We start from the raw sequence: 13,193 nt of genomic DNA on the forward strand, positions 1-13,193 counted from the left end.
AGCCTTTTTTTTTTTCTTTTTTTTTTTCGCCTGATCCACTGTTTGACTTGACAAGAACATTTTGCTGTAGCCTTTTGCCAAATAGGGTTAGGGTTAGGCATGTCATTTGCACTGAATGTTTTTCAGCCATTGCAAAGTAAATTAGTTTATATTAAACTTAAATGTGAAGTATTACACAATAAAAAATATAAAACGGGTATTTATCAAAGAAAGCAATCATCAAACTCTGTTACGTAAGTTCTGTGACGTTCTGAAAATAGGTTTGTGACTAGAAAACCTTACTGTATAGTGTTAGCGACAAGACAAAATCAGAGTGCTCCTGTTGAGATCAACGAAGCTATCTGCAATGCAAGCGAACGACACGTTGTATTTAAAGGGACCGTTCTAGTTTCGTCGCTTGCGAGCTGAAGAATCATCCAATGAATGTTGAGACTCCGCCCAAGAACAGGTGTATTTCTCCTTGAGAAACGACTAAATCTGCGCTCTCTGCTCTCAGACCAGTTCATCTAGCTCTCGATACCACAAAGAAACTCCATAAATTGATTTACTCAGATTTGAACTCTTCAGCTGGACGGATAATCATGGATTTAGTCTGAATCAATTTGAGGGCTGACAGGTAAGCTTCCATTTGTGAAACAACCAGAAATCTCACTGAAATTTATGACATGTATTTTATTTGATATTTGAGTAACTACGATTTTGAACAAATTGGCAAATGTTAATGGTTAGTGTTATTAATTACAAAAATAAAGAAAAAAGTTGAATTGGCTTATAGCCTATTATAAGTAGGCAAATTACTAAATATTCTATTCAAATGGGTTATTCTAAGTGTACTTTTAGGAGCTTGCTATAATTAGGATTCCCAGACAGCACACGTACAACTCCGAGATGTCCATTTTTATTATTTTCATTTGGAAAGCGTCACAGTTTAATGAAGCTAAACATCTTAAAAACATCAGATTTATAAAACGTCTCAAAGACATCTGCTGAATGTCTTATTGACATCCGAGTATACGTCTTATAAACGTAATACAGATGAGCAAACAAAATAAAAATACGTCTTAAAGAAGTAAACACACATCATATAGACGTCTGGGTGATGAACGTGTGCTATCAGGGATTTTTGTCGATCAAAATTTCAATAATGTAAGGTTTGACTGAACCTATAAGTTTTGTCAATTAATTTGATAAAAGTGCATGTGAAGTATATAAACCATCAAATAAATATTTTTTTAAACGAGTGTCAGTTTTGCTTGTTTTATCAGAACTAAAGTTATCGTTTCAAATTGAATAGACCTTATTCAGAGTAGCGCATATTTGATATCTGACGGGAATGAAAAGGAGGCCGTGAGGGACAGTCTCTTCAATGGATGCACTGTACACAGGGGCGTAGATTCCAGGGGGGATGGGGGGCAGATAACCTTGACTTTATAAAGCTGTATAAAGGTCCTAGATTACATCTAGTTCCCACAACTCAGAGTTTGGCTACTAAAACTTTTTGGGAAAATGTTTTTCATTGTTTCGTCAGCTGGACAATCAACAACAACTTAAACAGCTGTGAACTCATAGGCGTAATTTATGGGTGGGACCACTTTTTGAAATAGCTTTGGTCAGGTACGTGTCTAATGAACAACCCATTAAACAGACTGTATATCTATCCCTCACAGCCTCGTTTTCATTCCCGTCAAAATGGCTTCTCTGAATAAGGTCCATTTCATGTAATTAAGGTTAAAACAGATACAAAAAATAATCTGAGTATAATTTAAGTGATCACGCACACTTAAATGATGAAATGATGTAAGGGATGACTTTTTGTCATTTCTAAATCAAATCTCTCTCTCTCTCTCTCTCTCTCTCTCTCTCTCTCTCTAATTAGAAGCTGAGAGCAACAGTAGACAGGATGAGTTGGGTAGCACTATATGCCCAGCTGGGAGGGGTGAATAAACACTCCACCAGTTTGGGCAAGATCTGGCTGTCTGTCCTCTTCATCTTTCGCATTAGCATCCTTGTAATAGCTGCCGAGACAGTCTGGGGGGATGAGCAGTCTGATTTCATCTGTAACACACAACAGCCTGGCTGCAAAAACGTGTGTTACGACCACTTCTTTCCTGTCTCACACATCCGTTTCTGGTGCTTGCAGCTCATCTTTGTGTCCACACCAGCTTTGATGGTGGCTATGCATGTGGCATATCACAAACACAAAGTAAAGAAAGACCTTATGGCTAACCGCGGTGACACTGTTAAAGAGGATGACCTGGAGAGCCTGAAGAAGAGGCGTCTTCCCATCACTGGCCCGCTTTGGTGGACCTATACCTGCAGCCTGTTCTTCCGACTCCTTTTTGAGGCGGGATTTATGTATGCCCTTTATTATGTCTATGATGGGTTTCAGATGCAACGTCTTGTAAAGTGTGAGCAATGGCCCTGTCCCAATAAAGTTGATTGCTTTATCTCACGGCCAACAGAGAAGACAGTCTTCACCATTTTCATGGTGGGATCTTCAGCCCTCTGTATTGTGCTTAATGTGGCTGAGCTGTTCTACTTGATTGTGAAAGCATTGATGAGGTGCTCTGCCAGAGCCAAGGGGGGGCGGCGCTCCTTTATACACCAAGATAAAATGTCTTCAGAAAATGCATTCTTACAGAACCAAAAGAATGCCAGGTTGCTGTCATCAGTTTCAGACTCCTCAACCAACAAGACTGCATAAGATCATCCCTACATCCAGTGACTTTATTCTACCAACTTGGATGATGATAATAGGCATGTAGAATTTTGACAGTGTTTTAACAGCACGTGCTTTATAGCTGGTGTTTATATGTGGCCCTGACAACACAAATTTTTGAGCAAGTTTCAGACATAGTTCATCACAAAGACAACATTCCTCCCTTAAGCGTAAGGATGATGGCCCATTTCTTTCTTTCTTTCATCATTTTCCTATCACAGCACTCTATTGAAGGCATTAAAGTCCAGCAGTGACTTCTGGTGGTCACAACTACATAGTAAAGTTCAGAGATCTTGTCCTTTTTGAACAAAAATTGAGTGTCCTGTTTTTAGGGCTAATTTACTAAAATATGTTGTATTGTAAAACTTTTACTCTTTATTTTGATTTTTATATTATTTCATTTTCTTATCATAACAACGTCTTCATTGTAATAATTCTTTATGTTACTCATCAAGACAAATGTTTTAGAACAGCAATTTAATTTGTAAGCCTGATGGTTTTCTCTAATTTATTTATGTCTTGTGTTTGTATGGTAAATGGTTTAAATGTCTTCAACAATGGCACGGCTGTGTTTAGTTTTTAGGTGTTTCATAATGTTATCCATTGCACTGACCCCTACAAGGGATTTTATATCAGCTTACAACTGTGCCTTATATTAGTTGGGAACTTGCCTCCCTATGCCCTTCAATGAGCTATAAGCATAATTTAGTCAGATGAGAATGTTTACTAGTGGCGCATACTCTGACCTTACAGCTGTGATGACATTTTGTTCGTCAGTTTACCTGTTGACAGGTGAGAGCGTGTTGACTAACAAAGCACCCCATTCACACTTTGCCAACTCTCCATTATCTTCAGTTCTGTTTTTCTCCGGTGTTGATGAAGTCGGTGAAGAACAGTTTAGTTTGTTATGGTTGTGTTTTAACAGTGGAAGTTATTGTTTCAAAGTCTTTTACTGCTTCAACCAGTCTTAAAATAATGAAATTCACACTTTTACAGTATGTTTGCGAAAATGTTGGCTATCAATTTATCAAATGAATGTCCAAATAAAAATTCTTTGAATGTTTACTGTTTTTCAGTATTGTGATTCTCACTGGTGGGAATAGTACGTCATCCGGGTATTTTTAACTTACTGTTTTATGAATACTGAGGATTCGGACATACTACTCTATGGCATACTGTTTTTGGCATACTATATAGTAGGGAAGTATAGATATTCGGACGCAGTGCTGTGTTTTTTTAACGAATCACTTCATTTAACGATTCAATGACTCACTCATTACATAAAATACGCTCATTTGTCGCCACACTCAAAAAATCACTCAAAAGTCATTACCCTTACTAAATTGAATTTGAGAAAGTTTTTACAAGCAGTTAAATTCCTTTTATTCAAATTAAGTCAGTTTCATTCAGCCAACTATATTTGGTTGGATTAGGTCAAATCTTAGGTCAATGTACTATAGTGGTTTTAACTCAACTTTGTTAAATTAATAAAACAAAATTTACTAATGTTTTAGTATATTAATTTAATTAATTTTCTTATGTTGATCCAACTTAATTTATTTTATAAATCTTTAGTATATGCCAGGTGAGCAAGTGGAATAGTAAAACTGTTGCACTGTCAATTTAATAGCATCGGCTCATAGAGCTAAGCAGCACTCAAATCAAATATCACTTGAAAATAAAAGACCATCCTCAAACTAAGCACAAGAGCCAATCTTGACCACAATGGTAACCCCAAAACTCCAGCATAACAGACACTGTTTTTAAATACCAATATAACAGAACATTAAACGTTAACAAATCTCCTATTCTCATCTCGCTCAAAAATGCATAAAATAACACTTAATTTCAACATTTGTTCACCCCATCCAGTCCAATTGGAAGCATGCTGGGAAATGGAAATACCCTGCCTGCAGTTTTATCAATGCTACAAAAAGTATTTATGTAGTTCCAACTCAAATGGATTAAGTAAACTTCAATTTTACAAATGTAATTCGATAGAATGCAATGAAAACAAGCTGTGACAAAATGTTCTAGAATTGTGTTGCTTTTGCTCATTTTAATTAAGTCCACCTGTTCTCCAGAAATGGTCACAGTAAATGAAATCCAAATTCAAAATTCCACCACTATTTGTAAAGCCACAAATGTTGCAAACAGTGAAGCGTCCCAGTGCTGTTGGAACACTCTTGGAAGCTCGTTCAATCAGATTTGATGACCGGAACTTACCGATGTATAATAAACACTAATGTAATAATGTAACACTCTGGAAGATCCAAGTATCTGTAAGTCATCAGGGACTGGGAATAATGTTTGGTACTTTATGATGAAATAAAGAATTTGTTTTCATTGGACAGTTGCGAGTATATTTGAAGTTGGGGCGATGAGTTTAGCCCAGTTGACAGGGGCGTGGCGTGCGCTCTGCCCGGTTCATGACTTTCTGAACACTGCACTCATGCATGGCCACTCAAAGTGACAGTAGCGATGGCAGGGAACAGGAGACAGCTGCGCTTCGTGAGACCCCGTCTCCACACTCCATTTGCCACGAAAAACTAGGTTTTCTACGACAGGTTGGCCTCGGGTCTATGTGTGAAGAACTTTTGTGAATGAATAAGTTGGCCGGCCACTTTCAAAAGAGTTTGGTAAGCTGGCAAAGCTGCCAGAATTTGGGAACGGGGGGAACGGGGAGGGCTCCTGCTACCTTGGGAGGTCTGTATGCTTTTCAACGCACTCAAATTGTGGCACCAGTGGCCGCTGGATATTGCTTTCTATAGATAAGTTTGGCAACTTCGGTCAAGGTATGCTTTAAGTAAGGTGTACGAAATCTTTGATCATTTTACATCAAAATAATTGATACCAAAATAATAAAATTTTCGGATCTTACAGTAAAAAGAACATTGCCCCAATTAAAGGGGCAAACCTCAATGCTTCACTATGAATATATACAAACAGAGGATAATGTCAACCGTACATTTAATAAGGCCAACAACTTTGACTAGTGTTATGGATGATTTCTGCCTACTAACTGCTAATCTCATTTATAAACATTTCAAGAAACCCTCTGTTGTTAGATGTGACATGTTTGATTACAGTTTGTCCTCCCATCTGAATGTAAAATGTTTCTGGCACACATTTGGAACATTGTTCTATCCCTAACATCAGGTAATTAGATTAACCACTGCACTTAGTAATTAAATGGTTAGCTGATAGATCAGAGATGCAACAAATTAGACATCACTTAATCATTATAAAACTAACAGCTCTAATAATGATAATACAATGATAATTACTTTGGGAACCAAATGATTTGATAGAAGAAAATGAATAATTGGGCTTAATTGTGCTTAGACCAAACCAAAAACTGATTGCTAAAATTATAATTCTAGTCTAAATTCTAAAAAAATTCTAAATATAATTTTAGCTTGTCAGATATTTATAATATTTATTTTCAATGATAAAATCTATGTTTACAGATATATAGTTGAAATAAATGAAACAGATGGCATTATTATTATTATTATTATTATTATTATATAACTATCTCTCTCTTTTTCAGGGTCAAAAATTTGATATAGAACCTTAGTCGATGGATTTGCTGCCCTCAATACAACAACATTTTAGTAAGTAGAAAGATGTTTGCTGCCAACTGCATGTGTTTTGATGTTGTCTGGGGATTTGTTTACTAGAAGCAATGCTGTCATTCCTGCTCAGTGCTTCACACAGCTCAATCTTACCATTTATTTATGCCTAGTACGATAAAGTTGAATATGTTCATCAAAAATCTTTAAGTTATGTCTTGAGACACATTTCTGGATCCATATCCATTTTTCAAAGCACTTAGCCTACCGGACGAAATCATGAGTACAGTTTAAACACCAAAAATTATACTTATGTAGTTATGATATGACACTTTATTGCAGATCATGAAAACTATAGAGTGACCTGGCTTTCACAGGCCCTTTAACCTTATTTGAATACATATTTCTTCTTGATGTCCTGAAATTGGGTCCATCTGAATTGGGCCCTCCACACTGTCCTGTCAACGCTTTCATCTGTTTTTGAACATTATAATGTCGATCTCAGCACATCCCTGCGAGGCAGTGAAGCGAACAGGTTAGAGAGAAAGAGACTGTGTGTATGAGTGTGGTGAAAAAAAGTGTGTGAATGCGAGTATGCGAGTGTATGTGCGTGTAAGTGGTTGGAGAGAATGTGAGCCAGAGAGAGTTTGTTCACACTGTGCATGCCAGGTTCATCGCAGCCAGTTAGAGAGTTAAATAGGATGGGGTCACAAAATCATTATGTTTATGCAAAAAGTCTTTTATGTGATTTATTGTGAAGAGTGACCAATGACAAGAGCAAGTCTGTTTCTTTATCGATTCAGTCAATTTTCCTAAATATCATTTGATAAACTGTGCTGGGGACTGGCGAGTACTTCATCAGTGTTGACCTTTCGGATCTTACGCAGAGCCGTGAAATGCTGTGTGAGTTCATGAGGGATGTGTATTATGTGTTAATAGATGTTACAGATAAAATGTCTTCTTGTTCTGTGAGCTTTAGCTGTGGTTATGGCGTGTTTGAACGTACATTACAATGCAGGCCTAGACGGACCATACACTGTACCCATATGTACGCCATAATTCGTTCCAAAGCGTGTCCTTGGGTGCACTGTAACATTATTATTATCTTTCAACATATTTTGATTCATAACTACTGACGAAATCCTTCTCTTCCCCTCTTAACCATTTCCCTCACCTGACTCTACTCTCTCTCTTTGTCTGTCTCTCTCATGCTCTACTCTATTCTACAGACTGTACTTTCTCTCTAGGTTAGAAATCGTGAAGCATGGGTGACTGGAGCTTTCTTGGGCGGCTCTTGGAAAATGCACAGGAACACTCAACCGTGATCGGCAAAGTCTGGCTGACGGTACTCTTCATTTTTAGGATTCTGGTGTTGGGGGCAGCGGCTGAGGAGGTCTGGGGCGACGAGCAGTCCGACTTCACCTGTAACACACAGCAGCCCGGCTGCGAGAACGTCTGTTACGACGAGGCCTTCCCCATCTCCCACATCCGCTTTTGGGTGCTTCAAATCATCTTTGTGTCCACGCCGACGCTCATCTACCTGGGCCATGTACTGCACATTGTTCGCATGGAGGAAAAGCGGACAGAACGCAAGGAGGAGCTTCGAAAGGCGAGCAGACTCCAGGAGGAGAAAGAACTCCTGTATAGAAATGGTGAGGGAGGGGAGTCGGGCGGACGGGGTGGGGGCAGTGGTGAAAAAAAGGAGAAACCGCCAATCAGAGACGAGCACGGGAAAATCCGCATCAGAGGTGCCTTGTTGCGCACCTATGTGTTCAACATCATTTTCAAGACACTGTTTGAAGTGGGCTTTATTTTAGGTCAGTATTTCCTCTATGGGTTCCAGTTGAGGGCCCTGTATAAGTGTGCGCGGTGGCCCTGCCCGAACATGGTGGACTGCTTCATTTCCCGGCCCACGGAAAAAACTATCTTCATCATATTTATGCTTGTGGTGGCTTGCGTGTCCCTTTTGCTGAATTTGTTAGAAATCTATCACCTCGGATGGAAGAAAGTCAAACAGGGCATGACCAATGAGTTTGCCCCTGACCATGAGTTACTGCCCGATTCTGATGAAGCAGAGCCCGAATCTGTGATCACATCTCCCAGAACTGCCCCTCCTGCCCTCAGCTACCTGCCAGACTACACGGAGGTGGCAGCGGGTGGCGGTGCCTTCCTACAGCCTGTGTCGGTGCCCTCCACGGCAGAGTTTAAGATGAACCCTCTGCACGAGGAGCTGGAGGAGTCTTCGCCTTTCTTCATCAGCAACAACAACCACAGGCTGGCCGCTGAGCAGAACTGGGCCAACCTGGCCACCGAGCAGCAGACTCGGGAGATGAACGCCGTCTCCCCCTCCCCTTCCTCCTCTCATTCCTCTGATAACGGGCAGCGAGTCAAAGATGCTGCTCAACCCACTGGCACACCCACTTCAACTGGCGGCAGTTTGAGTGGTGGGGCAGAGGAGGGCAATGTCATCACCACAGTGGAGATGCACGAGCCACCCGTCATTTTCACTGACGTGCGACGACTGAGCAGGGCTAGTAAAGCAAGCAGTGTAAGAGCAAGACCCAATGATCTGGCAGTGTAGTGGCCAGTTACCCCCACCCCAAAGCTCAGATTTACTTATAGACAAAAACACAACAAATAAAGACTCAGAAAAAGAGGAAATGAGAGGCAGATTGCTGGAACTTGAAAATTATCCTAAAGATAATTCCATTCATAAATATTTCTCAGCTGTGCAATCAGTGAGTTAAGCCTGTGAGCAGACTTAGTCTCCTGCAGAACTCAAGTCAGTTGCTCTGAAGGGGTTCATTTTCTGATTTTATCAAGTCGTTGAATGGAGTGACATATTTGATGCAGGTTATGGTCTACCATATTCTGACCTACAGGCATAGTAATTTAGCACCTTCTTTCAGTTTTAATACAGTCAGGTCAAGCAAAAAAAGTTCCTATGGTGTCCACATTGACATAAGTAGAAATTAGTCATGAAACAATGACAAGGCCTTAAGTAAAGAATAAGTATGTTCCGGAGCATAATAAATGTCAGGTTGTACATTGTTTGGAGAGAATAGTTATAAAATCAGTAAAAATTTAGCACATTCTCTTTGCCTTTGCAGATTGTCCTTTGTGCCATCAATTCCATTTAGTAAGTAAATTGTATCCAAGGCATTAAAATAACCTAAAATGTCTTAACATGCCACATGTATGTGTGTTAATCATTGTATAGGCAGAATAATTAACTCTGGGCCACTGAATTATTGAAAATTTTGTACACACCTTGGGTGTGCAATACATTTTAATTAATGTAATAATTTAACAATTGTTCCTTACAAGTATTAGACACAGTAGGTTCATTATCCTTGGCACAACTCACTGATTCACATTTTCAGAAACTGGTTCCACCTACTTATTATTTGCTAGTCGTTTTATTGATGGGGGCAGAAAATTGAGGTTTAAGGTACAATTATGGACTACAGCAAGAACATTTAGAGGAAAAGTAAATACTCAAATTCATTAGTGGTTTCTTTGAGTACAAAGAGATTTTTTTTAATGATAAAAAGAGAAATGAAAAGGGTTCACTAAATTCCTAAACACCATTCTTTTTACGGTTCTCTGTTCAGTTATTCCAGGATCTGTCTCTACATTTCCTCACTCTAAAGAGAAATCTAAATGTTGGAGACCCCCAATAAAAGGGGCAAACCTCAATGCTTTGCTATGAATATATACAAACAGAGGACAATATCAACTGTACATTTAATAATGAAAATGTTACCAAAAAAAGTAATATTTGGAGGCAAATGACAGTGAAATATTTAGATAACTTAGTTTTAATTTATATATTTTGTGTATTCTCTGGACCATGTTTCTTTTTTCCCCATTTCCCTTCCATAATCTGAAGTTCACATCTTGCTCCTATATTACATTTGAGAGTTTTGATTTATATCCATGTCCAGCTTTGCCATCAGAAAAACATGATCACTTTTTGATGTAGATGGTTAATCTGATGAGGGGGGAGGGGTACTAACGCTCATTACATGTGACATTTGAAATCCTTATTGCTTTTATTTTTAAAAGTTTGAACGAAAATTAAGGAATTGGTTGAGAATGAGTACAAAAACATTATCAGGAACATTGCTTTTCTGTAGTCAGTTCATGGTTGCCAGAAAGTAGTTATTTAAAAATGGACACACAGAGGTGCTGATATGAAGTTCCCCATTTCTCTTTTTTTGTCCAATTTCAGGTTACTGTGAGGCCCTCATTTTCACTGACTACTACTGCTGTTATAAGCTAGGACATGCACAGCCTTTGTCATAGTGTTAGTAAAGACAGGCCATCCATAACAACCATGGCAAACAAATTCTAACTACACCGTTTTCATTTTTGGGACCCATTGAAACAAAATGTACTTTTCTTTTATTATAAGATGCATGCTTTGCAATCCAATTTAAGAGACAGTTTAAGGCAGTCCTAAATTAGAAGCATTGCTTCATCATACAGAGACTGTGCAGGTTTTTGCTTGCGACAGTATTAATTTAGCTTTAATCAGATCACAGTATTTACAGATTTATGTTATTTATTTTCTGCTGTTTTAATGTATCCAAAACAAAAGTGTGTTATTTTGTCATTTTTGGTTCTTAAAGTTTACATTTTAGTAAATAGTTGAAGATTTGCACATTTAGGCAAAATACACTGTTCAATAATTCTTATATTGATAGAAAGGAGGAAATATTTATGATCCTTAAAGGAAAATGTCTTAATGGTAAAACTTGTTGTGTTAATGGCAGTATTATTCCACTTAAATAACATAAAATGTAATTTATAAAAACAGCACTTGTAGAGTATAAGAAATATACACGTTTCCCATGTTTTATTTTAGGACTGTTGTGGTGGCCTGAAAGGACCGCAGGTAATTTGAACTTTATGGATTGTAACATTTCATTAATTCTGAATTGTAATTGGCCAGCCCACTCTTTCCTATCTCAATCCATTTGTAGTGTACTTAGTTGCAGCCCATTATTCTCAGATAACACTCATTTCTTGAACTTCTTGAACTGATTTTCTCAAGCAGTGCTGATTATTCTGACCAATCAGGGAAATGAACCACCTACATATGCTCAGAACAGCAGCCTGTTTAAATGCTGTCTTAAGAGAAGTGCCTTGTGTATTAAATTTTATAAGAACAAGTTGATGTAAATGTTCATTTACCTCAAATGTTTACAAAGCTGTTACTAAATAAACTTTTTGTACCATAACTTTACTCTGTCCTGTTTTTTTAATCAATTCTAAGGTTGGGCTATAATCATTTAGTCGTTTTTGAGCAACCCTGTAATTACGCAATAATTGTTTAAAATGTAATGATATAAAGGGACAGTACACTCAAAAGTGAAATTCTGTGATCATTTACTCACCCTCATGTTGTTCCAAGCTTGGATGACTTTCTTTTCTCCGTTTAACAAAAACAGAGATGTTAGGCAGTTCACTTTTATTTCATGGAAAAATTTAATAGTGAATGGTGACTGAGGTCAGGGTGTGAATTACACATTGACTTTATAAATTATAACACATTTTTCTAGGTATTTCCCATCAGGTGCAACTTGTGAATGAAGTAAAAACAATGCCAGGTGAAAAGGAAAATATATGCAGAAACAGCATTTTATGCCATTTTGGAGTTTATGGCATATATATATATATAAATGGAACAATTGGAACCATTTTTATAAATAATGGAAGGCGGAACGTTCTCACTCTATGATGATGCGCTAGACCGACGGGGTTTCGCCATTGCGCACCGTCTCTGTGTTTACATTGGCTCCTGCTGAATGCGTTTACATAAGCGTCCTCCCACGAATGTCAACGGGGGAGAATAGGGTGGGGGGTATGGTGGGGGATCTTGTTAAGCTTCCTTCGATGATTATTAAATTCCACCATACAAAAAGTGCAAATGACATGTTAAACCTACTGTTCCGTGCAAAGGTGAGCATGTGAGTGAGTGAGTGAATAAGCGGGAGACCGATCAGCTCCGTTGTGAATGGGTTTTAGAAAATCAAATTTTTATGTCAAATTGAATACATGCATTACTACAGCATTAAAAAATAGTTTAGAGTTAAACGTTGTATTTAATAAATCACGTTATTTAAATGAGACCCCCCCCCCCAACAATATGCAAATTAGCTTTCCAGGGGGTCTCCTGTTTCATTCAGGGGGTCTGAGACCCCCCTAGACCCCACCAATTCTTACCATGACTGAGGTTAATATTCTGCCTAACATCTCATTTTATGCTTCATAAAAGAAAGTCAAATAGGTTTAGAACAACATGAGGGTGAGTAAATGATGACAGAATTTTAATTTTTGGGTGAACAAACTCTTTGATCGTTCTCATTATAATATGCAACTGGTGATCAAGGCCAGAACTGTTATCAAGAACAGCACCATAATAAGACAAGATCTGCAGGAAGCTTGAATACGTCTCTAAATACTCATTGACCTATGACCATTATGCTTATCGGTCTCCCACTCCAGATTCTGAGAGGGGATGTGAGAATGAGACTGAATGATGATGGAGACAGAAATGACACATCACCCCCACAATCCACACAGTCTTCCCAACACACAGAAACACACATGAGAGAACGGCAGCAGATTCACATAAAACAAAAAGAAATTCATCTTGAGGTTTTTCTGGAAAGGCAGCTGCACCACACATGCCCAACAAGGGTGTAAAGTAATTGAGTAAAAATACTTAAGTATTATTTTTTGGGATTTGTACTTTACTCGAGTACAATTTAAACTGAATACTTGTACTTTTACTCAAGGGTGTAGCAGCCACGGGGGACGTGGGGGACACGTCCCCGCACTCTATAAAAAGGCGATTTTTGTCCCCCACACTTTTCCAAGCTAAATCCATA

General features: G+C 38.4%; 1 protein-coding gene across 1 annotated transcript; it reads left to right on the top strand.

The window, feature by feature from the left end:
* The first annotated feature begins 121 nt into the window (after nt 1-121).
* LOC127447550 (gap junction alpha-3 protein-like) lies at nt 122-11,533 on the top strand. The gene is made up of 4 exons (XM_051709510.1): nt 122-616; nt 1,877-2,698; nt 3,796-3,821; nt 7,558-11,533. Exons 2-4 carry the CDS (start codon nt 1,901-1,903, stop codon nt 8,873-8,875), a joined length of 2,142 nt encoding a protein of 713 aa, XP_051565470.1. The 5' UTR covers nt 122-616; nt 1,877-1,900; the 3' UTR covers nt 8,876-11,533.
* Nucleotides 11,534-13,193: the final 1,660 nt, after the last annotated feature.

The sequence above is a fragment of the Myxocyprinus asiaticus genome, chromosome 10 (genome assembly GCF_019703515.2).
Source record: "Myxocyprinus asiaticus isolate MX2 ecotype Aquarium Trade chromosome 10, UBuf_Myxa_2, whole genome shotgun sequence".
Lineage (NCBI taxonomy): Eukaryota > Metazoa > Chordata > Actinopteri > Cypriniformes > Catostomidae > Myxocyprinus > Myxocyprinus asiaticus.